General features: G+C 34.5%; 2 protein-coding genes and 1 pseudogene across 2 annotated transcripts; all 3 read left to right on the forward strand.

Annotated features, from left to right (window-relative positions):
* Nucleotides 1–737: 737 nt before the first annotated feature.
* LOC18610017 (brassinosteroid-related acyltransferase 1-like) lies at nucleotides 738–4,402 on the forward strand. Its single transcript, XM_007045427.3, has 3 exons — nucleotides 738–1,307; nucleotides 2,443–2,901; nucleotides 3,639–4,402. Exons 1-3 carry the CDS (start codon nucleotides 876–878, stop codon nucleotides 4,137–4,139), a joined length of 1,392 nt encoding a protein of 463 aa, XP_007045489.1. The 5' UTR covers nucleotides 738–875; the 3' UTR covers nucleotides 4,140–4,402.
* Nucleotides 4,403–9,069: 4,667 nt separating this feature from the next.
* LOC18610018 (Leucine-rich repeat protein kinase family protein) lies at nucleotides 9,070–12,675 on the forward strand. The gene is made up of 2 exons (XM_018116003.2): nucleotides 9,070–11,295; nucleotides 11,897–12,675. The coding sequence occupies exons 1-2, from the start codon at nucleotides 9,117–9,119 to the stop codon at nucleotides 12,421–12,423; spliced, it is 2,706 nt and encodes a 901-aa protein (XP_017971492.2). The 5' UTR covers nucleotides 9,070–9,116; the 3' UTR covers nucleotides 12,424–12,675.
* Nucleotides 12,676–20,016: 7,341 nt separating this feature from the next.
* LOC18610019 (U-box domain-containing protein 21 pseudogene) lies at nucleotides 20,017–21,571 on the forward strand (annotated as a pseudogene).
* Nucleotides 21,572–22,237: the final 666 nt, after the last annotated feature.

Consider the following 22,237-nt stretch of genomic DNA (forward strand, 5'->3'; position numbering starts at 1 on the left):
CATAAGTGAATGTACATGTGGCAGTCCAATCCATATTTCGCAATGTCGATGGATTGAAGGATTTCATACAAATTCAAAATATCACAAATAAAAACAAAATTCAAAAAAGTCATGGACTAATGATTCGATTTACTCAGTTTAATTGTTTGCCCTAACACTGGTATAATATAGATTAAAGTATCACTCCTAGATAGGTTTAACTTTATAGCCCTCTCCACCATTATGAGTAGGCTATATAGGTTCTATATATGCTGCATCTCAATTTTAGTAGAAAATGATGCAGTAACGAGGGTTACCTGGAAGAATCGTATGTATTGGTGGGAAAAGTGAGTATGTTTAATGAAACATGATAACAGAAACATAGCTCTAAAAGCCACCAAAGCAATTACATGCCATTGATCTTATCATCAGACAAGATTACCGACAAGCATTGCAAAAGGGAAAGTGACAAAATTCTCATGCCTGAGAATAAAAACAAATCATCCCATTAAAAAATACAAACTCTCATCCTTTTCGACTGGCTTGCCTAATCATAATCCATAAGAGCGTTTTATGGCTACTTAGCGTATGATATTGGTCTCTTGGCAATATACTTTTAGGTAGCAATTTGGTACTAGATTGCATATAATATACTTCAGAGAGCCTTTCGAATATGGTACCTTTGCTCATCCCACTAGAGACAGTGATGGGAAAACAGTTGTCCTTACCTGCATATTAAACGCTTTCTGTCAAGCTGACCCCCTGGCACTGCAGCATCCCGTCGTTTCGAAATTATATAAACCTAGGGTTTTTCCTCACTTTGTACGAACATGAGACAGCTTTCATAATCTCTGCAACTTCCGTTAGAGTTCTTAATCATTATCCTATTTTAAGTAATGGAGCTAAAGCTATGCATTAAGGAGAATATAATTCTCAAACCTTTCAAACAATTTAAAAGACAGACTATTGAACTCTCTGGTTTGGACAGGATATCTCCTTCCATTCTCTACACTGTCTTCTTTTATAATTCTCAGTTGATTAATGAATCATTTATGCAGGATGAAGATCCTGTTGAGAGAGCCAAAACAGCTCTTCAGAAAGTGCTGATTCCTTGGTATCCAGCTGCAGGGAGGTTTAGAATCAATGAAGCCTCGGGCAAGCTAGAAATTGACTGCAACAACGAAGGAGTCATCCTGATAACTGCTGTGACTGATTCCAAGCTTGAGGAACTTGGAAGGCTGCATGAATACAAGAGTTGCTATGAAAACCTGGTTCCTAAGTGCCCTGAAGCCACTGATATTTCAGAAAATCCAATTGCAGTTGTTCAGGTTTGGATTTTGTCCATGAGAGAGAAGTACTCTAGGTTTTTTATTTTAATTTTTTTCTCCTTTATTTTGTTAATTACCTTTCTGCTATAGGTAGTCAAATTGATTACCTGAGATGTGGAACAACTGAAATGACGTTCTCTTGACAGGTTTTTTTTTTTTTTTTTGTATCACAAAGATGCAAACGATCACACTATGGTGTAATTTGGTGACCATAATATTTTAATTATAGCTTCTGCTCATGCATGAAAGAAGAAAGAAAATAGTTTTTCCCTCTTCTTAGAAACAATCTGCTGAGGATAGATAACCATGAATTGAGCTTAATACATATGCTCCAAACTAAGGTCATAGTTAGCACTTATCTAATGAGTTTAATTTGACTACCATGAATGATTATTGTGCAGGTTTAATCGAAGTCAGGAGACTATGAAGTCCTGATGTTCACATTCACAGACACCTTTCTCTAGATAAACTTGTCCCTTGCTCTGACGTCCACTTCTTTTAGTTTTTATTTATGGAGAGTTGGTTTAAGTTCTACTTGAGAATAGTGGGAAACCCTAAACCTAAATATAAACTTGCTTGTTCTCTTGGTAGAACATTTTGCTTAGCTTTTATCGTCCTTCAAACCTAAATCTCTTTCTGGTTTTTATCTGTCGCCTTATCACAAACAACTTGAGAGATTAGCTAGATAAATCAAGTACTTACTAAGCTCCCTCTTTTTGGAATGGGAGCACCCTGCATTTTTTCAACAGACTGGTAACCTATCTAGGGTGAAAATCTAAATGAAACCTAGCGTTAATTGGCTAATATTTCAGATATCATCATTGCAAGGACTAATTTGATTGCTCATAATCATTAGTATTGCAACTGTTTAATTGTTACTTTACACTGATGGATCAGAAAATTGGGCTTTTATTTTGGAAAAACAAAAAACTATCTAAATGAAATATGAGACTATTACATCGCCTTTACTTTCAAATAAGATGCCTGGTAGAATTATTTCGAATAAGCTCGTATGTAAGCACTAAGTATTACTAAGTCGTACGCTTCACAGCATTTCATTTACTATATCTCTAGCTGTTCTATGTTTCCGTTGAATCCCCTATTTATTATAACTAGTTGGCACCCCCTTTTGCAGATAACAAAGTTTGCTTGTGGAGGGTTTTCGATTGGCTTTGGTAGCAGCCATGCTTTGTTTGATGGCCTAGGCGCATTTAACTTTCTTGCATCTTGGGCTCAAATATCAAACGGGAAAGATGAGTCTGAACTTATGGTGCCTAACCATTCAAGGGATGCCCTGTTAAGTGCCATCTATTCTCCCAATTCAAGCCCCACGGCTGCTTCAATATATGAACAGGGCCATATTACAGCTATTCAAGATCTCTATGGAATACCTATGCAAGCCATGGCCTCAGATGACAGATGTTGGGGAACTGCCGTGGCAAAGTTCAGCCAGGTTGATCCTCAAGTTGGGCTAGAACTAGTTACTCTAGGCATGAAGAAGGAAACTGTAGAGACATGGAAAGGACAAGCAATTGAAAAGGGCAAGCTTCCGAAGTGCTCTACGTTTGATGTTTTGTGTGCCCATGTTTGGAAGGTGAGTCATTTAAGTTTATATGCTTGACTTATTATATAATAAAGCAACTCTTATCTGCATATTCCAGGACCACTGAAGTCTTTTGAGTTTAATTACCTGATCTACTTGGTATTATTACTCCATAATTCTTCAAATTCACATCAAGGTAGTGGTGATTACTCCTTTTTCTCTACATAAAAATTAATGAAACTACTTTATTTTCATGAATAAATCAAAAAGCTTTACAGCTACATATGAAGTGGAGCCCCTGCAGATAAAAACCATTGAAGGCCTGATGATGCATTTCCATTACATTAAATCACATTTCTGTAAGGCAACTAGTTCTTGAATAAATTTCCTTGGCATCAAAGAAAGGATTTTATACTGTTCTGCTAGAATTCAAATTCTAGTTTCATGACAGTTCTTTATGGTGTATCTGTTATAATATCATTACATAGACGATGACCCCACAACAGAACTTGAAAGAATAAATATAAATTAAAATATATGTTCAAAAAATTGAATTACTATATATATCAGTAATGTAATTAATTACATAACAATTACTGGAAAGGATAATTCTTGATGACTTAATTATTATTAATTTGAATAAATATAAAATAATCTACTTAATTACTACTAAGTGGCTACAATAATTTCAATAACATTTTTTCAATGATTATAGTAAATTCCTTTATATATGTGAATTCTTGCTAAAGTAATGAGAATGATATTATTGGTCACTTAAATATAACCAGGCAAGAGTGAAGACTCTGAGTTTACAGGCAAACACAAACATCTGTTTGCAATTCCCAGTTGATGCTCGGAGCAGGCTTCGACCCCCACTTGGTGACAACTTCACAGGAAATGCCTTTGTTCTTGCCTCAGTGTCATGTTCGGTGAAACAGCTGCTAGAAGAACCTCTGCACGACACAATCCGAAAAATCCAAGCAGCAAAAGATGAGATTACCGATGAATATATCAAATTGTATGCAAGGGCTCTCGAGGCCTCGGATAAGTTTTTCCCCTCCATGAGAGAACTAACCATTGTGTCTGATTGGTCGAGGTTTCCTTTCCATGCTCTTGATTTCGGATGGGGAAAGGTTTCCAATGCAGCCATCTTAGCAACTCCTGTCCCGGAAACCGCTTTTCTAATGTTGAACCTTGAAGAACCTGGTGGGTTCCTAGTTCGAATTGGTATTGGGAGACAATATGTGCATGATCTTATCACCAACTTCAATAACCTAAGCAACATGTAGATGAGACAGTCCATCATGATCATGAGAATTGCCATCAAAATGGTTGAAGTAATTTACATAGGTTGTTGCTTGTATTGTTAATTATGTTGTGATCAGTTGAGTGGTTTGTCTGGACTTGTATAATATAGTTTAATTAAGGATATGTTAATGCTTAAGGTATTGTATATATTTATGCTTTTCTCAAATTTCATGTCCTTTTTATGTGACAAAGCAAAATTGTCATTAATATGTATCTTTAGTTTAATTTAATTAATATACATACATACATACATACATACATTTCCATCCTATCAAGCAAAGCTTTTATGTTTGACCTGCCCTTCATTTAAGTCATGGTGCATGGATCTTATTATCACTTGAAATGTCATCCTGAAATTATTTCTCTGGACGCCAAGAAAACCTTGAAACTTATTTCTTCATGTGAAGTAATTAATTGGCATGCATGCATGAATTTAAGTTACTTGACACAGTGTACAATCAATATGTATTAGTGACACATCCCATTCTCACTTCCCTCATTCCTTTTTTCTTTTTTTTTTATTTAATTCTGATCTCTATAAAAAATAAAAAAGAGTTGTCTTAATTATGAAAATGTCACAAATGCCAAGTTAAGAGCCACAACAACTCTCCTTATTTATTAGGGAAAAATTTAGCATCTTAATTTTATTTTGTTATATAATTGCCTTGTGTTGACTTGATTAAAATGCATATAATATCTTATAAACAATAATGAAAATAATGAAATGGAGGATGAAAAAATTTTGAATTAGTTAATTTTAATAAAAAAAATAATGTCAATATTAGGAAAAAAAAGGTTCTTTAAATAATAAGTTAAATTAGAGTAAAAAAACTATATTCAAATATAAAAAGATACGTATTTTAATTTATCTTAAAACAATATAAAACAGTAAACGAAAGATACATATATAAATTAAAATGATAAATTTATATAGGTAAAGATTTCTTATTAAAAAAAGAAAGCATTGATTAGATAGATGGGCTTACAAATTAATACTCATTAAACCTGCTCCGTATACACATGCAAAATAAAAGTAAATGAACCCATGTGATATATATATGCATGCACAAATGATTTATAAGTATAAGACCTAATTAATTAAATTGGATAGCAATAATTCAAATTTAATAAATCAAACCACCTTCATGTGTCGAAAGTTCATACTTTCAATTCAAATGACATATCTATCAAGTTGAGGAAGTCTTTTATTTATAAGTTAAAGATGCATCTTATTTCTTATAAATATAGGGGATCTGTGAGATTCTACTCAACTAAATTTTGAAACGTTCTAGTTACACTAATTCCTTTTTTATCCGTAAAGAAAAATGATCCATCTTATTTTGAGTTTAATTACTTTGATCTTGATATCTCTCATGAGAGTCTTATATTATTGAAGAATTGAGTAAATTCTGATATTACTTATTACAAACCCATATTTTGAATTCAAAAGACATACATTATAGGTAAAATAAAATTCATATTTATAAGTATAAGACCTATCTCATTTAAGTTGAAATCCATAACACCTACACACATGACAACAATAGAATTTTAGCAACAGAGTCTTACAAGTAGACAAAAAATACATTGATAGAGAGAGATTCACACGTATTCACATTTGTTAGGAAATTTTAAAAAAAGAATATTAAACCATGAATATGTTTGCTTCTTCAAATTCAAGTTTTGAACAAGTTTGTTTTGTTGAGGAAACAGGGAATTGGGTTTGAACAGAATCAAATACGAACAAATGGCAACTGGCCAGCAGTATATATCTGTAAAGACCCCACAAAAAAAAAATATAAATATATATATATATGGACAAGGAATATGTATTGATCCAATTCCAATATTTCATTATTAAAGCTTTGATATATGTCCCTGTGGGAGGACGGCTCCAAAATGGTCAAGTCCACGTATGCTACCAAAGGCCAAAACTGGCCTATCTGTCTCTCTTTGAAATCTTAAACATTTGGACCACAAAATATATGTGAAACAAAGAAAAAGTTCAAATTGGACAGTGTGTAATTGCATGCGTGGATATGGAACTTGGGGAATTTAAATCCACCCACCTCATCAATTAAACATTCCCCATTTTTTTTTCTTTTTACAAATCTTGTTCCCAAATTTTCCAAATGCCCGTTTTGGGGATTCAACAAATTGTTTTTAACCTTCGTTGCTTGCATGGTGTTGTCCCCTCTTTCTTGCGAGTACTGAAATGACTTGGTCTTTTGCCTATTGCGTTACACGTCCAATAATTTTGGGGTTTAATTTATATGAAAATTATTTTTTTATTCTCCAGCTGCTTTTCTCCAATGAAATTTTCAAAGGTTCCTTCTGTTCGGCTCATTGATAAAATTATGTACCTTTTTTGTCGAAAAGTTAAGCTTAATTTTTTTCTTTTTTGATTAGATTAAAAAAATAAGTATAATACTTTAAAAAGTTTATGAATTATTCAAAAAAAAATTTAATAAGTTTTTATTTTTTTTGTTATGTTTAATCATTTTTTTTTTATTTTGACCCCAATAAATTTTTATAACTAATACTTGACTAATTATCGATAGTTAAAACATCTCTCATCATTTTATAGTACATGATACTAATATGATATGCTAGCATGTCATAATAGTTAGTGATGTGAAATGATGACGTGGTCACGTAATATTTTTATTTTTTTACATCAATCCGTCGGTATAATGTAAATATAAAATGATAAATGATATATTAAATTTATTTAATTTAAAATAGAAATATAAAGATTTTATTTAATGCAATAAAATAACAATAACTCATTTTTATTTTTAAAATAATTTAATGACTTTTTAAAATATTATACTAAAAAAATTTTGGATTATATCCCCTATTTCTCTTAACATTTTTAGACAAAAAAAAAAACAAAAGAAAAAGAAAAAAGACGTAGAGCTTGTCCTCTTCATTATTTTAGGCCCAAAACTTTAGGCCCAAATTTAAGTTAAAATTATGGTAATGGTTCGTATTAATTCGATTTGAGATTAGCTAAGTCTAAAAGTATGATTAAGAAATGATGAGAGGGACAAAGTTGGGTGCAACTCAGAAGATGTCAGGATTATTGATTCTGTGGGCAGATCCTGTCAGACTCAGAAGGTTGACAAATATGCTTAAGCCAAAACTAATTAATAAACCGCGTTAATTAATCACATGCCACATTGCCAATCCCTCACGCAATTTTTCTTATTTTATTATTGCTACACACGAGTAACAAAAGCGGTAAGATTAATTGGGGAGTTCACACTTGCATTGCTTTGCATAGGCATTATTGCCCTCTCTTTTCTTTTTTTTCAAGACAAAGGAGATTTTGATAAGTAAATTACTAATTTATAGCTAATGACATTAATTGAAATAATTAAAAAATAGTGGCATTAAATGGCGATTTTTTCGGTATTTTTCCGTTGAAAGTTAGTAATCAAAATAACACAAAAATTTTGCGGATTAAAATTTAAAATTAAATTAAATTAAAAATATTAATTATTTCTAACCCAACCAACCCTTTTCTTTTGTCTTGTCCTATATTATAAGGCTACCAACAAATTTAAAGTGTAAAATGAAAACATAATGATTGAAGGTTAGTGACGATTTAAATAGAAATTTGGGATTTGAATCATTATGTTTCCTCTTATACCAAAAAGTATTGCTCTAATTATAGATAAATATCTTAAGTTACCATTTAGGCCATATTTCTTTACAATGTCATCCTAATTAGTTCAATTTTTCTCTTCTTCTATTTTAATCTACAACTTTATGTTATAATTATTTTAAAAGAATAATTAAAGCAAACCTCATGTTCCACCCAAAAAAAGAAAAGAAAAAAAAGGTAAACCACATGCATTGGATTTTTTATGTTTGCTAACATATATCAAAATTTTATTTGATATATTTCTCAAATTGTAAAGGCATTATGCCTTCTAAATCTTTAACTCTTATATTGATAAAAACGAAAAATCTTATATTTTGAAATTGAACATATTATAAAGGTGAATAATATATATATTAATATTAAGATAATTTATTTAAGGGGTATTTGACAATTTAAGTGATGTTTAAGTTAGCAAAACAAGATAAGGAAATGATAACACTAGAGCATTTAGTTTATTGATTGGTGTATGGTCTTTTGTCTAAAGAATAGAATTCGAATTTCCTTACTCTAATTATAAAACAAAAAATGATAGGAGGGGAATGAATCTAATCAAATTTACAATGAAACTCAATTTGAAGGAGCAATTCTAATGACATAATATGGAATTGAGCTACAATGTCACAATGGAGACTATTTGAAATTATAGTAAATTACATGAAGTAATATAAAATTATATTTTTGTCCAATGAAATTTCAAGAAGTTTCTTATTTTGTTTTGAGAAGAAGAGAAAATAGAGAGTTAAATTGACGACATTATAGGAAGGTGGGACCTAATTTGCATGTGCCAACTATTTTCCCTTTCACATTCCTCGAAACCAAACATACTAACAAATCTTACAAAGAAAAAGGAAAGCAAGTCTATCTCTCTCACTCACTCACTCTCTCTCTTCTCTCTTTAACTTCTTTTTTTTTTTAAAAAAAAAAAAGGCTGATTTTTTTTTTTAATTTGCCCCACTTTTCTCTCTTTCTCTTTCCCTCTGTCCCCGCCGTTTCACTCTCTCAATTACCTCTCTCTCTCTCTCTCTTAACTCTTCTTTTGAGTTTTGTTGATCGTACCATCAATGCTTCCATAAACCCTAGAAGAAAAACATTTGGCCAAAAGTAACATAAAGATTGCCACTTTTCTCTTAAATTCCCTCACTTTCTCTCTAATTCTCCCAAGAGAAACGAAGAAAGAAGAACAATGAAGAAGCACCATGTTTTGGGTTGTCTTCTTTTTTGGTTTCTTTCACTCCTTTGCTTCTTCACTTTCCAGGTCTCTTCTCAATCCGGCCCTGACTCTTCAGTCATGGAAAAGCTGAAAACAAGCCTAAAAATCCCATCTTCCCTTGACTGGTCTAATCCTGACCCTTGCCAATGGGATAATGTCCGCTGTGAAAACAACAGGGTCACCAGGATCCAAATACCCAACAAAAATGTTGGTGGAATCCTTCCCCCTGATCTCAAGAATCTGTCTCAGCTTACCGTCTTTGAAGTCATGAACAACCAAATCAGTGGACAAATCCCAAGCCTTGCTGGGTTGGGCCAGTTGCAAGAAGCTAACTTTCACAACAACAATTTCTCATCTTTCCCTTCGGATTTCTTTGCAGGCTTGACTTCATTGACTTCTGTTTATCTAGACTACAACCCGTTCGAACCTTGGGAGATTCCAGAGAGCGTAAAGGAAGCAACTTCCTTGAAAGCTTTCTCTGCCAACAAAGCTAATATTAAAGGGAGATTTCCAGGTTTGTTTGACCCTGTTACGTTTCCAACCTTGACAGAACTGCATTTGGCTATGAACAATCTTGAAGGAGAATTGCCTGCCGAGTTTTCGGCTTCTATGATTCAGTCTTTGTGGGTTAATGGGCAGAGTTTGAATGGGACAATTGAAGTGATACAGAGCATGTCTTCTTTGACAGAGGTATGGTTGCACGGGAACCAGTTTTCAGGTCCCTTACCTGATTTTTCAAAGTTAACTCAGTTGGGGAATTTAAGTTTGAGAGATAATCGGTTCACTGGTGTTGTTCCCTTGTCTTTGGTTAAATTAACGTCACTCTATATTGTGAATTTGACTAATAATGAACTTCAAGGGCCAACCCCGAAATTTCCTGATACTGTAATTGTGGATATGACGGCTGGTAGTAATAGGTTTTGCTTGGATATGCCTGGTGTTGCTTGTGATGAGCGTGTTAATATATTGTTATTTATTATGGAAGCCGTTGGTTATCCAGAGAATTTTGCTAATAGTTGGATAGGGAATGATCCTTGTAATAATTGGCTAGGTATCTCATGTGCTCAAGGAAACATCGTATCTGTTATTTTTTCAAAAAAGGGGCTCACTGGTACAATTTCTAGTAATTTTGCTAAGCTTACTTCATTGACAACTTTGGATCTTTCGGGTAATAATCTTACTGGCACAATACCAACAGAGCTCACTACATTGCCCAAGCTCAATCGAGTAGATGTTTCAAACAATAGGCTGTATGGAAAAATACCGTCTTTTAGGCAAAATGTTGCAATAATAACTGATGGAAACCCTAATATTGGAAAAGATGGTGTTCCCACACCTGAAGGCAGGTCCCCTGGTGGATCTCCTGGTGGTGGGGGTGGTGGTAGTTCTTCTGGGAGTGGTGAAAAGAAATCCAATACTGGGACGGTTGTGGGTTCTGTAATTGGTGCAGTTGGTGGCTTGGGTCTACTTGCTTTGGGTATCTGCTTGTATGCTAGAAAAGGAAAGCGTTCAAGTAGGGTACAGAGTCCAACTACGGTAGTGATACATCCTCATCATTCTGGTGACCAGGAAGGAGTTAAGATCACTGTTGCTGGATCGAGTATTAATGGTGGAAGTGAAACTTTCAGCCACACGAGCAGTGGACCTAGTGATGTTCACATGGTTGAGGCTGGAAACATGGTTATCTCAATTCAAGTTTTGAGGAATGTGACGAATAATTTCAGTGAGGAAAATGTATTGGGAAGAGGTGGTTTTGGTACAGTTTACAAAGGGGAATTGCATGATGGGACAAAGATTGCAGTGAAAAGGATGGAGTCTGGTGTTGTGAGTGAGAAGGGTTTGGCTGAGTTTAAGTCTGAGATTGCAGTTCTTACTAAGGTTCGTCACCGTCATTTAGTAGCACTTCTCGGATATTGCTTGGATGGAAATGAGAGGCTTCTTGTTTATGAATACATGCCTCAAGGGACCCTTAGTAGGCACCTATTCAACTGGAAGGATGAAGGGTTGAAGCCACTTGAATGGACTAGACGACTTACAATTGCCCTGGATGTGGCTCGAGGTGTTGAGTATCTGCATGGTCTGGCACAACAGAGTTTCATTCATAGAGATCTTAAGCCATCCAATATTCTTCTTGGAGACGATATGCGTGCCAAAGTTGCAGATTTTGGCTTGGTTCGTCTTGCTCCTGTTGATGGTAAACATTCAGTTGAAACAAGACTTGCAGGAACGTTTGGGTATCTGGCACCAGAGTATGCTGGTCAGTAATTTTAGTTTTTCTTCATTTTCTGATCAGAAATTCCTGCACATTATGCCTTTTTTCTTTTGTTCTTGGAAAGGCCTTTAGTATGTTTTGCTTCTGTTGGGTTCTGCTTTATTTATGGGATTAAAGCATCAGTGAAATATAGGAGTATTTACTTAAATAATGAAAAGCAATATGTTCCATTATGTTAGACAATGATGCTCTTCAATAAGGAAATCTTTTAAGTTCCTTTACAAGGTTCTGGTAAATATAATCAGAAGTTTTAGGTGAAGTCATGATGTTATTAGCAGATTGAGACACTTCTGAGAAGCTCCTGAATGTCCAATAAAATATAAGTTCCTGTTTGCTTGCAGCAGTGAATTACATGTGTCTAACATAGAGTGATTCTTCACTTTCTAATTAACCAACAAAAGCATTAAGCTTTATATTGGTTTAAGTGTGGAACATCCTTTTTTTTGGGTCAACATTGTCACAAGAAATGTGTGTTTTTAAAGTTATTTGTGAATTTGCCTTATTTCACTATGCAAGTGTACATTAAATTTATTGTCTCTTCTAATAATTCCTGGCATTAGAACTGAAAGTTCTCACATTTTGGCAGTTACTGGACGAGTGACCACAAAGGTGGATGTATTTAGCTTTGGTGTGATCCTCATGGAATTGATCACAGGCAGAAAGGCACTTGATGAAACACAGCCCGAGGAAAGTTTGCACCTTGTGACATGGTTCCGTAGGATGCACACAAACAAGGATACATTCCGAAAGGCCATTGACAAAACTATTCAGCTTGATGAGGAAACACTTGCCAGTATAAGCACTGTGTCTGAGCTGGCTGGCCACTGCTGTGCAAGGGAGCCCTACCAGAGGCCAGATATGAGTCACGTAGTCAATGGGCTGTCATCACTAGCAGAGCTCTGGAAACCAGCAGAACCTGATTCTGATGACATATATGGAATCGACCTTGACTTGACTTTACCACAAGCATTGAAAAAGTGGCAAGCATTTGAGGGAAATAGCAATTTGGATGATTCATCATCATTTCTGGCCAGTACAGACACTACACAGACCAGTATACCATGCCGGCCATCTGGGTTTGCAGATTCATTTGCATCAGCAGATGCTAGGTGAAAGAGATAATGAAAGGAGGCAAGTTCTAGTGTCCATTCATGGTTCTGAGAGGTTTGGGTTTGTTCATTCCTACTACTTGTTCATTTCTCATTGTAAGGTTTGCTCTCTTCTGCTGTATTTTGTTGGAAATGATTTCTTTCTCCCCTTTATTTATCTCTGTAGTTGAACAGTTTAAATTTTTCTGACGTCTTGTAGAAGTTTCAAAATGAAATCAAGAAAGGGCAGATCTTAAATGTCTATTCCTTTCAGGCATTTTTTTCTTTTTGGAATAAGTTATTCATTTCATGCTCTGATTTCCTAGTATTGTGCCTCCTAAATGGTTGTTAAAGCTTCGTTTGTCAAAGGATGATCTAATAGTTTGTATTTATTATATTGTAATTGTAATTTATAAGATGTTGGTTCAAACTTAGCCAAGTTGACTGTCTTTGGAACTCACAACCTGCTCATAGCTGTTCGTTTCCTTTCTTGGGGAAAAAGATACTATCTTGTTTATGTTGATAGTATATAAGATGAGATGTCTAAGTAGCGATTCAAAGCCATCTTTGCTGAAAATTTCACATTAGCTGTCACAGTTTGTTGCATGGTTGAACATCTTATGGCTGTGCCTTGCTGATACTGATTTGGATAATGATTAAATTTTGGTTGGATAGATCACTGCTTTAATAACTTTTTGTTCATGTCATATCTATGCAATGCAGATTAAATTATCTGAATTTGAACAATTCAGTTGAAAGATACTCATCTGTCATGATCTTCTCAATGACATTATGCTTTTGCCCACATGCTGCAATGAAGTAAAATTTAAGCATTCTTTTGTATAGATTATTGCTGCAATGAAGGGAGGTTTGTTTGGTTTATTACATTGGATTCATTTACTTTAGCCACATGCCACAAGGAAAGTGGCTTTTATAATCAACTTTATATTAAGCCATTTGGAGAGCAATCATAATTAAGTGCCATGTGACCTAACTGGATTGGCTTGCAGGGGAGAAGGGTCCCCCCTGCTGAGGGTTTTAATTGAACAAGTCAAGCAACATCCATTAATCTAAACCTAAATGCTAAAATAATGAGGTTATTTCAAGACTCTCACCAGCCCTGGTAAAAGATATTCCCTCTCCTCACAGGTTTTAGGTGAAGGAATGATGTGAGCAGATTGAGACACTCCCTGAACAGGCAAACAGCTCATCCTCACCCAAGAATGTCTCATAAATCTATGTTGTTTGTCTTGTCCGATTTGCCCCACTGTATGCCATGTGTCAGGCACAGAGCGGTTGTATGTCTACATGAAATGCATGCCAGCTGTATTTGTTGCTTAGAATATTCTCCACCTCTAGACAGGGACTAAATGAGGTGCACCCCTCCATGTCTCAATCTTAAGACCAATCATCAGCATTATTTCTACCATTAGCGGATTCTGTGGCCATTATCCGTCGTATGATGCTGACTTAATTAGTCAAATATCATATATTTTAATATTTTCCAAGTCTTTGATCCCCCCTTAATCTGCCACAATTTTCTGCCTATCATTTGAGTTTATTTTAATGTCAGATTTTTTTTTCCTTCAACAAGCAAAAATACTTTCCTTTTTTTTTTTACTAAAATATTTGGGGAGGAGGCAAACGTGTTCCATTATCAAACAAACGATTTGATCAATTAAGTCAATTAATTATTAATAATAAGTCAAAGAGTAATACTAGTACAATTTGCTATAAAATTTTAATTTTATGGTTTTTTTTTTTTTAATTTGCTCTAAATGGATTATCATGTAAGGAGAAGCACAAACCCTACCTCCATGATAATCTGTTCATAAGAAACTCATTCTCAATCAATTATTAGTCCATGAATTCAATCCCTCTAAGGGCAAAGATGAAATGAGAATTGAGTTTGGGGTATGGCATGGGCACAAAATGATTTGCTTCTGTTATCCAAAAAAGGGGGAAAGTAGTGAGAACAATGAGTAAAGGATGCCCCAAAACATGCTCTTGGGTTGGGTGGGGGGGTCAAGCTTATCCAATTACTGGTGATATGTTGTAGTATTATTAAAAGATGGGGTTCCAAAAATAACGTGTGAAGGAGGCTAGATAGAAAAAGGGAGTGTTGTAAGTACAAAAATGTTGGACATCAAATGTGATTGAGATAGCCCATGTGAGGGTGTGGGTCTCGATCTGAGCTGTAGTGTCCCCATTTGGCTTATTTGGGTTCACGTTTATTAGTTCAATCTCCATCCATGGATTCTTTTCTGGCGACGTGCCTTTGACTTATATACAGAGCCTCTATTTTAAGTCACCTCCTCCCCCGAAGAAAAGAATTACCAGTCTTGGTCAAAAATTGACCCAACAATCATATTATCTTTTACTAATTATTTTTATTTGGCCTTAATGAGAAGGATTTTGTAAGATCCTTACTCAAAAGGAAGGGAGAGGGGGTAAGATCTCTTGTTTTTGGTAAGTATATCAACTGGGTATTTCTTTTTATGGTAAGTACATTATTAGCAAGATATGTTTTCTCTTTCTTTGTGATGAAAGGTTTAGAGTTAGGGTCTAGGGTTTATTCATTACCACTATGAAATTCAATCTTCCCACCTCTCATTTATCGGTATAAGCAAAGGCTTGCTTCAAAGGCATAACAACACAAAAGCATTCAATTTACCTATTTATATTTTCAGCTATATCATTAGGGCTTATTAATTTAACCTAACCACCAACAAATGTCAAAAGGAATATTACTAGCTTAGAAACACAAGTATTATTTATAAAATGGAATATTATCGAGATATTTAAACAAGTTAGAATTTGATATTTTATTTTAAAAATCTCAAATTTGAATCATAAAATGAACAGAATAAAGGTGCCCCTTGTATATCAAAAAGATATGTTTATAAAGGTGGGAAAAAAGAAATGGACTGATGGGTTAGAGCTAATCAGAATTCAAGTAACACAATAATTCTAGTCAGAATTCTTTTTTTTTTTTTACTGTTAATAGTGGGAACCATATCCTCAACAAAAGAGTCAGACAAGAGGAGATTTCTTCCTTGGATATGCGCCGATTCTAGCTAAGGCAAACTCCATTTTACACTCCATGGCAGAAGTTTCCTGCATTGTTTCCACATATGACTAAATATAATTGTACAAACACAAATAGCGGTGAACTGTAATGAATTGTGGGTAATTAATACGGTTGTCAAGTTTCACAGCTGAGAGTTAGTTGTCAAATATGGGAAACAACTGTTGCAAACTTCCAAAAGGGTTTACAGTGACTTGTACTGGTCATGTTTGCTAAATTCATTAGCATTTACTTGACTGAATCCCCTTTTCCTTTTCTTTCTTCTGATTTTGATCAAAAGATTTTCTTCCTTTTCCCCCCCTGCCTTTGGAATCACGTTGGGGTGCAGTAATGGCAGAGCGTGGAATAGGGTGTAAGATTATATCCATTACATGTTGCCAACTAAGTTAAGAGTCAAACACCAATCTCTTTAATGCTTTTGAGCGAATACTTTCTCTTGCTTGCAGAATGAGGTGAGCATGTTGGGATTTTAGTTTGCACATTCAGACTTTCTTGCATTCATACCGTCAAAAAATCCAGCAAAGCATTTGCTGGTAAACTGTTGATCAATAATTGTACTAGAAGACTCCCAAGTCTTCAATCATGGCTCCATTGCCTAACTGAGTGTTATGGTGTGGCAAGTACCCTCATTAGAGTAAAATTACCCTAATAGGCTAATACTACCCGAATTACCACAAGTAAAACGTCAAAATATATATATTCTATGAATTTGACTTTTTAAATATGAGATGCATACATTTATTATTAAATTAGATATTCAAACGTAATTAAATAATTATATTTAATTACCATATACCAATGCAACTTATTGAATAAAAAATAATATTAATAATAATGCAACTCGATTTAAATGCATAATTTTGTGGTAGCGTTTGGTGTTTTATCGTTTTAACTTTTAATGAAAAGTGATTACTGAGAACGTGATTACTAAATATTAAATTATTAAGAAGACATGAAGAAGAATTTTTCGCATGAAAATGAAACTAACATCGCTCTGACAAAGCCTACCCAATCTTTTGCCGGACTCAGAGTGAGACCAGGCCTTTTTTCCCAATGCTAGACTGAATAAAGAAAAACCTAGGTCTAATTTGGTTACTGGCCCAAAACTGTTGTATTAAAGGAGTTGGGTAGGGAATAAGTGGGTTTGGGTTCGATATGGCTATAAGTATGAACAAGAGGCTACAGACAAATCACGTATATTTATTGGTTTTCATTTTTAGGGACTCCATTGATTGGGTTATTAGTTCATATTAAAGCCAATCTTAAGAGAGAAAACAGCAGGAATTTTATTTAAAAAGAGTGCAAAGTATTCGAATATTTGTTTTAATGATAAGTTGCATGTACAATGTATCTCTATTTTTTAGAAAGAATTAATGAAATGTTTGACGGTCCAACTATTATTCATTATTTTCACATCGTTTGTGAATAATTGGATAAATGGAATGTCTATTATTCATTATAAAAAATAGAGAAAGAAGGGAAGAACACCACCCGTTGCCATTTGCCATTGGGAAGAATGATCCATGAATGTGACAATGTCCTTTCTGGTCATGAGATATGAGCCTGAAGATCCTTATAAGGGTTGGAATATTCTAGATTGTTCAAACAAGGGCGATGGTCCACGGTCATACTGTCGTGCCCTGTAGAAGAAAACATTAGGCCCGATCAACAGTTTGAACCAATCCTCAGCAGCCACTTGTCACTTATGTAATTGGTTACGACTTGCCAAAATTGACAGGTCATATTCCAACTAGGACTTGGATTTTTATGCCCGTCTTGAACTCCTTGTTTGCAGTTTTGGTCAACATTGTTGGATTATATCAGCAGATCTAGAGCATGTACTATTCATTAGAGAATCAACAGAAATTGATCCAATAATTGTTTCAAAGTCCAAATATAATTTCATTATCTTACTAAAATTTCAAGCCTAAATCATAAACAAATAATTTCAATCCTATGGAGATACGACAATCCTTATAATGGAACAACAAATTCGTTTATGAAATTTAACATTTTCCTAATTATTGTAGCATAATATAATTTGTATAAAATAAATATATATAATTATTCATAATTTTCCATAGGGAGAATATGTCTTAATGGGTAGAATTTTAAATTTACAAATTAAAAATTTTAGATCCTTGACTTAAAATTTTGGAGATGATGTATAAAAATGTATCCTTATGAAGCATCTAAAATTTAATAGTAATTATTTAGAACGTCACTTATTATTTAATGTTCATGTAAGATTGATATGACGTTGATATAGATAATGAAAATAAACATCTTGTGTCTTCATCTACTATTATATGTCATATAAACAACGAAGTAATGGATTTATTGATTATCTCCAACTGAACCTTTTTGGTTGCGGATTTGATTTTTTATGAGCTCTATTTGTTTTTTGTTTTTCTACTCTTTGCTTCTTATTGCTTTTGAATCTGCTCTATTCCTTCTTATATTTTCTTGATGTTTTGTTGTTCAGGAAGTGTTTGTTTGTTTTTTTTTTTCTATTTTCTTGTTGGCTTTTATTATTTCCGTCCTCTAGTTTTCAAGGCTTTATTTTCCAATGCATTTCTCTGATTTGGGATTTATCCTTCTAGACATATCCAATCATACAATTATATTCTCTTTGATTTTCAAAAAAAATGTCAACATGTAGCACTACGTGATATAAAAATAACAAAAAATAGTTTGACCAATTATATTTAATAAACTATTAATAATAAAAACTTATTTAACTTAAAATAAAAAATATAAATATTTGATTAAAAATAATAAAAATTAAAAATTTATTTAAATTTTCTTAAATAATTAAAAAACTTTTTTAGATATTATAATAAATGTTAATCTAAGGTATAATTATAACTAGATATTGTACAATTATCTTAACAGTATAGAATAAGATGGACGGAACCGACCACTTAAACGAGTTAAAAGCAAGAAAAAGATAGTATTACGGTCCAAAGTTCATGTCACTATAGTTGCTTATTTCCTGTAGCACTAAAGCCCAAGTGATGTTTGATTCAAATACTTTCGGACTTTCAGATGGATTGTGTCCCGCCACTCTACTTTTTTTTTTTTTTTTTGTTTTTTGGTCTCTAGTTTCACATTGCATTCTCCTCAAATTTTCCTCGCCCTTTTGCCCTTTCGGCGCCGGATATTCTCATAGAATACACGCCTGCTCCTGTTTTTCTTCCCGCTGTTTGCTAAAGGCACCTCTCTTCTTTTCCCTCTGTTCACTCCATTTTGCTTTGTCAATTTAATTTAGACCGTCGTTGCTAGCTACTACTATCTTTTGATTATCCTATTCGATTCTTATTCTAGAATAAGGGAGTATCCACGTTTACCGGGAGTGAAAAATAGTAATGCATTGGAATAAAAAAAAAATTCAATATTTTAAGTCCTTGGGAATTTTGATGACTCGTTGTTTTCACGTTGATGTCTTGTTGTTCATGGCAAATTAGTCTATGGCTATGCATTCATCCTGAAAAATGGGTCATTCTTTGCAGACTGTTGAACAAAATTTACTAGGGAATTTGGTCAGTTGGTCTCCCCCCCCCCATGTTCTCAATTGTTCAATTCCTCCGCAACTCTCGTTTTTGAATTTGTTACCGTCCATTGCTTTCTCAATTAATCAACCTTAATTATTATCTTTTTATATTCTGTTTCTTCGTGATGACATTGGCATTAATCAAAGTCGTTCATGCATTAGTCGCATCTTCTCATTTTTTCGTAAAAATGAGCATAAACAAGTTTTCAAATTCAAAGGTTTTGTAAAGAAACCATCAATGTACATAAGGACGGAGTTAGGACTAAATAAAAATTTATAAAAAAAATTATGGATAAAAAAACTTAGGGTTTAAATGATAATTATATAAAAAAAAATTAGTGGGTGGACCGAGTAAATATGTATAAGAAAATTGAAGAGAATAAGAGGAGCTGGAAACGCCATGACTCCAACACTACACGTTAACAGTAGATTTTCTTCCCCGTCGTTTCCGAAACGGCGTTTCTCCACTTGCGTACGCGTTGACAGTTGGACCTTAATCATCATAAAATGTAAACGTAGCCAATTTCCATTCATTGTCTTGGCAAAGGGAAAATGGGTTGCGCGTTTGGGACGCGTTAGGTTACACTAGTAATTACTTGGAAAAACAAAAAACAGATTAAAACATTAAAGAAAGGAAAAAGAAATCGAAACTCCTCATCACATGGCTAGACCGACCGCTAGAGTCAGCCAGTCCACCGACTCATACATTTGACGGGGCTTTCGTTTTCAGGTTGCGTCAAAGTTTTTGATTCATTCTAAAACCGCACCCTCCACCCATCCGTCTAGACACTGTCGCCTTTTACCATTTCAAATTTATCAATTCAACGGTCAAATATTCAAAGCTTCATCACGCCCTCTCTTCCATGCTCCTTTATTTTTTTTAATGTTTTTTAAATTTAATAATTTTCTTAAGGTCTAAGACGTTGAACAACCATATGTCATTGTCTAATCCATATATATATACTAACAACTCTCCATAATTCCCTTCCAGATCATTCACCAAAGCAAAAAACAACATTCTTCATTGCATACCAGAAACCAAGGAGAAAGATATATTCCAAGTTTTGTATTGATTCTGCCCATCTTGTGACTCATGATGATTTCTTCATGGAGGAGGAGAAGAGCAGCCAGGCGTGCAGGGAAAGAGCCGGGAAGGAATGAAAATGGGGAGATGGAGCTGACGATACCAAGAGATTTCAGGTGCCCGATATCGCTAGACTTGATGAAAGATCCTGTCACTTTGTCTACAGGGATAACTTATGATCGAGAGAGCATTGAGAAGTGGATTGAGGCTGGGAATTTCACCTGTCCTCTTACAAATCAGGTTTTGAGGAGTCTCGAACCGATTCCGAATCACATGATAAGGAAGAGTATACAAGATTGGTGCGTTGAGAACCGGTCTTTTGGGATTGAGAGAATCCCTACGCCTCGAGTTCCTGTTAGTTCGGTGGAGGTTTTGGAGATTCTTTCGACAATTGATGTTGCTTGCAAGAAAGAAGATGGAGAAGGGTGTCGAGAATTGGTGGTAAAGGTCAAGTCATTGGCAAAGGAGAGTGAACGTAACAAGCGGTGCATTGTGAACAACGGGGCAGGCAGCGTTTTATCAGAAGCTTTTCAAGCGTTTTCCAAGGCGTCTTTTGATGTAAATGTTGCAGTTCTAGAGGAGATATTGTCTGCTTTGACGATAATGTTTCCTCTTGACGGAGAGGCCAAGGGTTTCTTAGGATCAGTTTCAGCAATGCATTGCTTGAAATGGTTTTTAAGCAGCGGAGACTTATCTAGGAGGAGAAACGCAGTTTTGGTATTAAGGGAGCTTGGTCAAGAAAAAATGGATGAGTTATCAGAGATGGAAGGTGCCATTGAAGCATTGTTTAAGCTGATTAAGGACCCAATTTGCCCCACAGCTACAAATGCTTCTTTAACTGTCATTTACTGCATGATCACATCAACGTCAACAAATGAGAAACTAATAGCAAAGTTTGTTAATCTAGGCATAGTTTCATTGTTACTAGAAACGCTGGTGGACAGTGAAAGAGGCTTATGCGAGAAGTCTTTAGGTGTTCTTGATGGGATCTGCAACAGCGAGGAAGGCAGACAAATGGCCTGCAACAATGCCTTGAGCATGCCGGTTTTGGTTAAGAAAATCCTCAGAGTCTCAAATTTGGCAACCGAGCTCTCACTCTCCATTTTGTGGAAGCTTTGCAAGAACGAGAAAAGTGAAGATGGAGGCTTTCTCGTCGAAGCTCTGCAAGTGGGTGCTTTCCAAAAGCTGTTGCTGCTCCTGCAGCTTGGCTGTGTTGACAAGACAAAGGAGAAAGTTTCAGAGTTGTTGAAATTGTTGAATCTCCACAGGAATAAAGTGGAATGTGTTGATCCCATGGATTTCAAAGATCTCAAAAGGTCTTTTTGATTGTAATAATCGAAGCAAAACATGCATGTAGAGTAGGGAAATTTTGGTTGTGATTTACAGATTACAGTTCAATGTACAAAAACAAATATTGAGTATACAGTTCATTTTCTTCGCTGAGAAAACTGAAATTCTTGGTGTCAAGCCAATCTGGTCAACATATACAAAGCCTCCAGCCCTTTGAATAACAATCGTGGACTAGAATAAATAGTATAAGCATATTTTGAACTGCTTGATGAGAGAAAAAATAGTAAACGAATTCTGGTGGTTAGCATACGACCAAGTCAAGATGAAACTTTCATTCTATGTTTTGCTTTTAAACATGAATTTGGTGTCCTTCTCTCTTATTAATTCTTGTTTATGTGAGCAAACCTTTTCACTTTTCCCCTTTTTTTATATTTTTTTTCTTTATTATCGCTTATCTAAACGTCAATAATTGAGTTAGTTCTCATGTTAGTAGGACCTTGGTTAGGCAAAACAAATAAAGAAATACAATCTTTCCCTAAATTTAGAAAGGTGTTCAAAGGGGGCTCGCCCATAAGGTTTTTGAGTCTTACCTTAACTCCTATGGCGTATATGTACCTAGAGCCGCCGCAAGAAGGTTTGGCCGTTTGCATCAAAGAGAATAACTTGGTCTGTGCACTGCTTGTCTTGTCCTTTAGGCATTTTCTTGAGCTTTATTATGAATTTTGCTTGATCAGCTTTTCTTCTTTAACCATCTTGCGGTTACAATGAATAAAAAAATTTTTATATTTGATATATTATTAATGTATATATAATTAAGAAAAATT

The sequence above is a fragment of the Theobroma cacao genome, chromosome 2 (genome assembly GCF_053813885.1).
Source record: "Theobroma cacao isolate CCN51 chromosome 2, ASM5381388v1, whole genome shotgun sequence".
Lineage (NCBI taxonomy): Eukaryota > Viridiplantae > Streptophyta > Magnoliopsida > Malvales > Malvaceae > Theobroma > Theobroma cacao.

Coding starts and splice junctions, on each gene's coding strand:
- LOC18610017 (XM_007045427.3), top strand. CDS start 876: ATGGAGCTAAAGCTATGCATTAAGGAGAATATAATTCTCAAACCTTTC. Junction 1,308..2,442: donor ATCCAATTGCAGTTGTTCAG/GTTTGGATTTTG, acceptor CCCCTTTTGCAG/ATAACAAAGTTTGCTTGTGG. Junction 2,902..3,638: donor TGTGTGCCCATGTTTGGAAG/GTGAGTCATTTA, acceptor AAATATAACCAG/GCAAGAGTGAAGACTCTGAG.
- LOC18610018 (XM_018116003.2), top strand. CDS start 9,117: ATGGAAAAGCTGAAAACAAGCCTAAAAATCCCATCTTCCCTTGACTGG. Junction 11,296..11,896: donor TCTGGCACCAGAGTATGCTG/GTCAGTAATTTT, acceptor ACATTTTGGCAG/TTACTGGACGAGTGACCACA.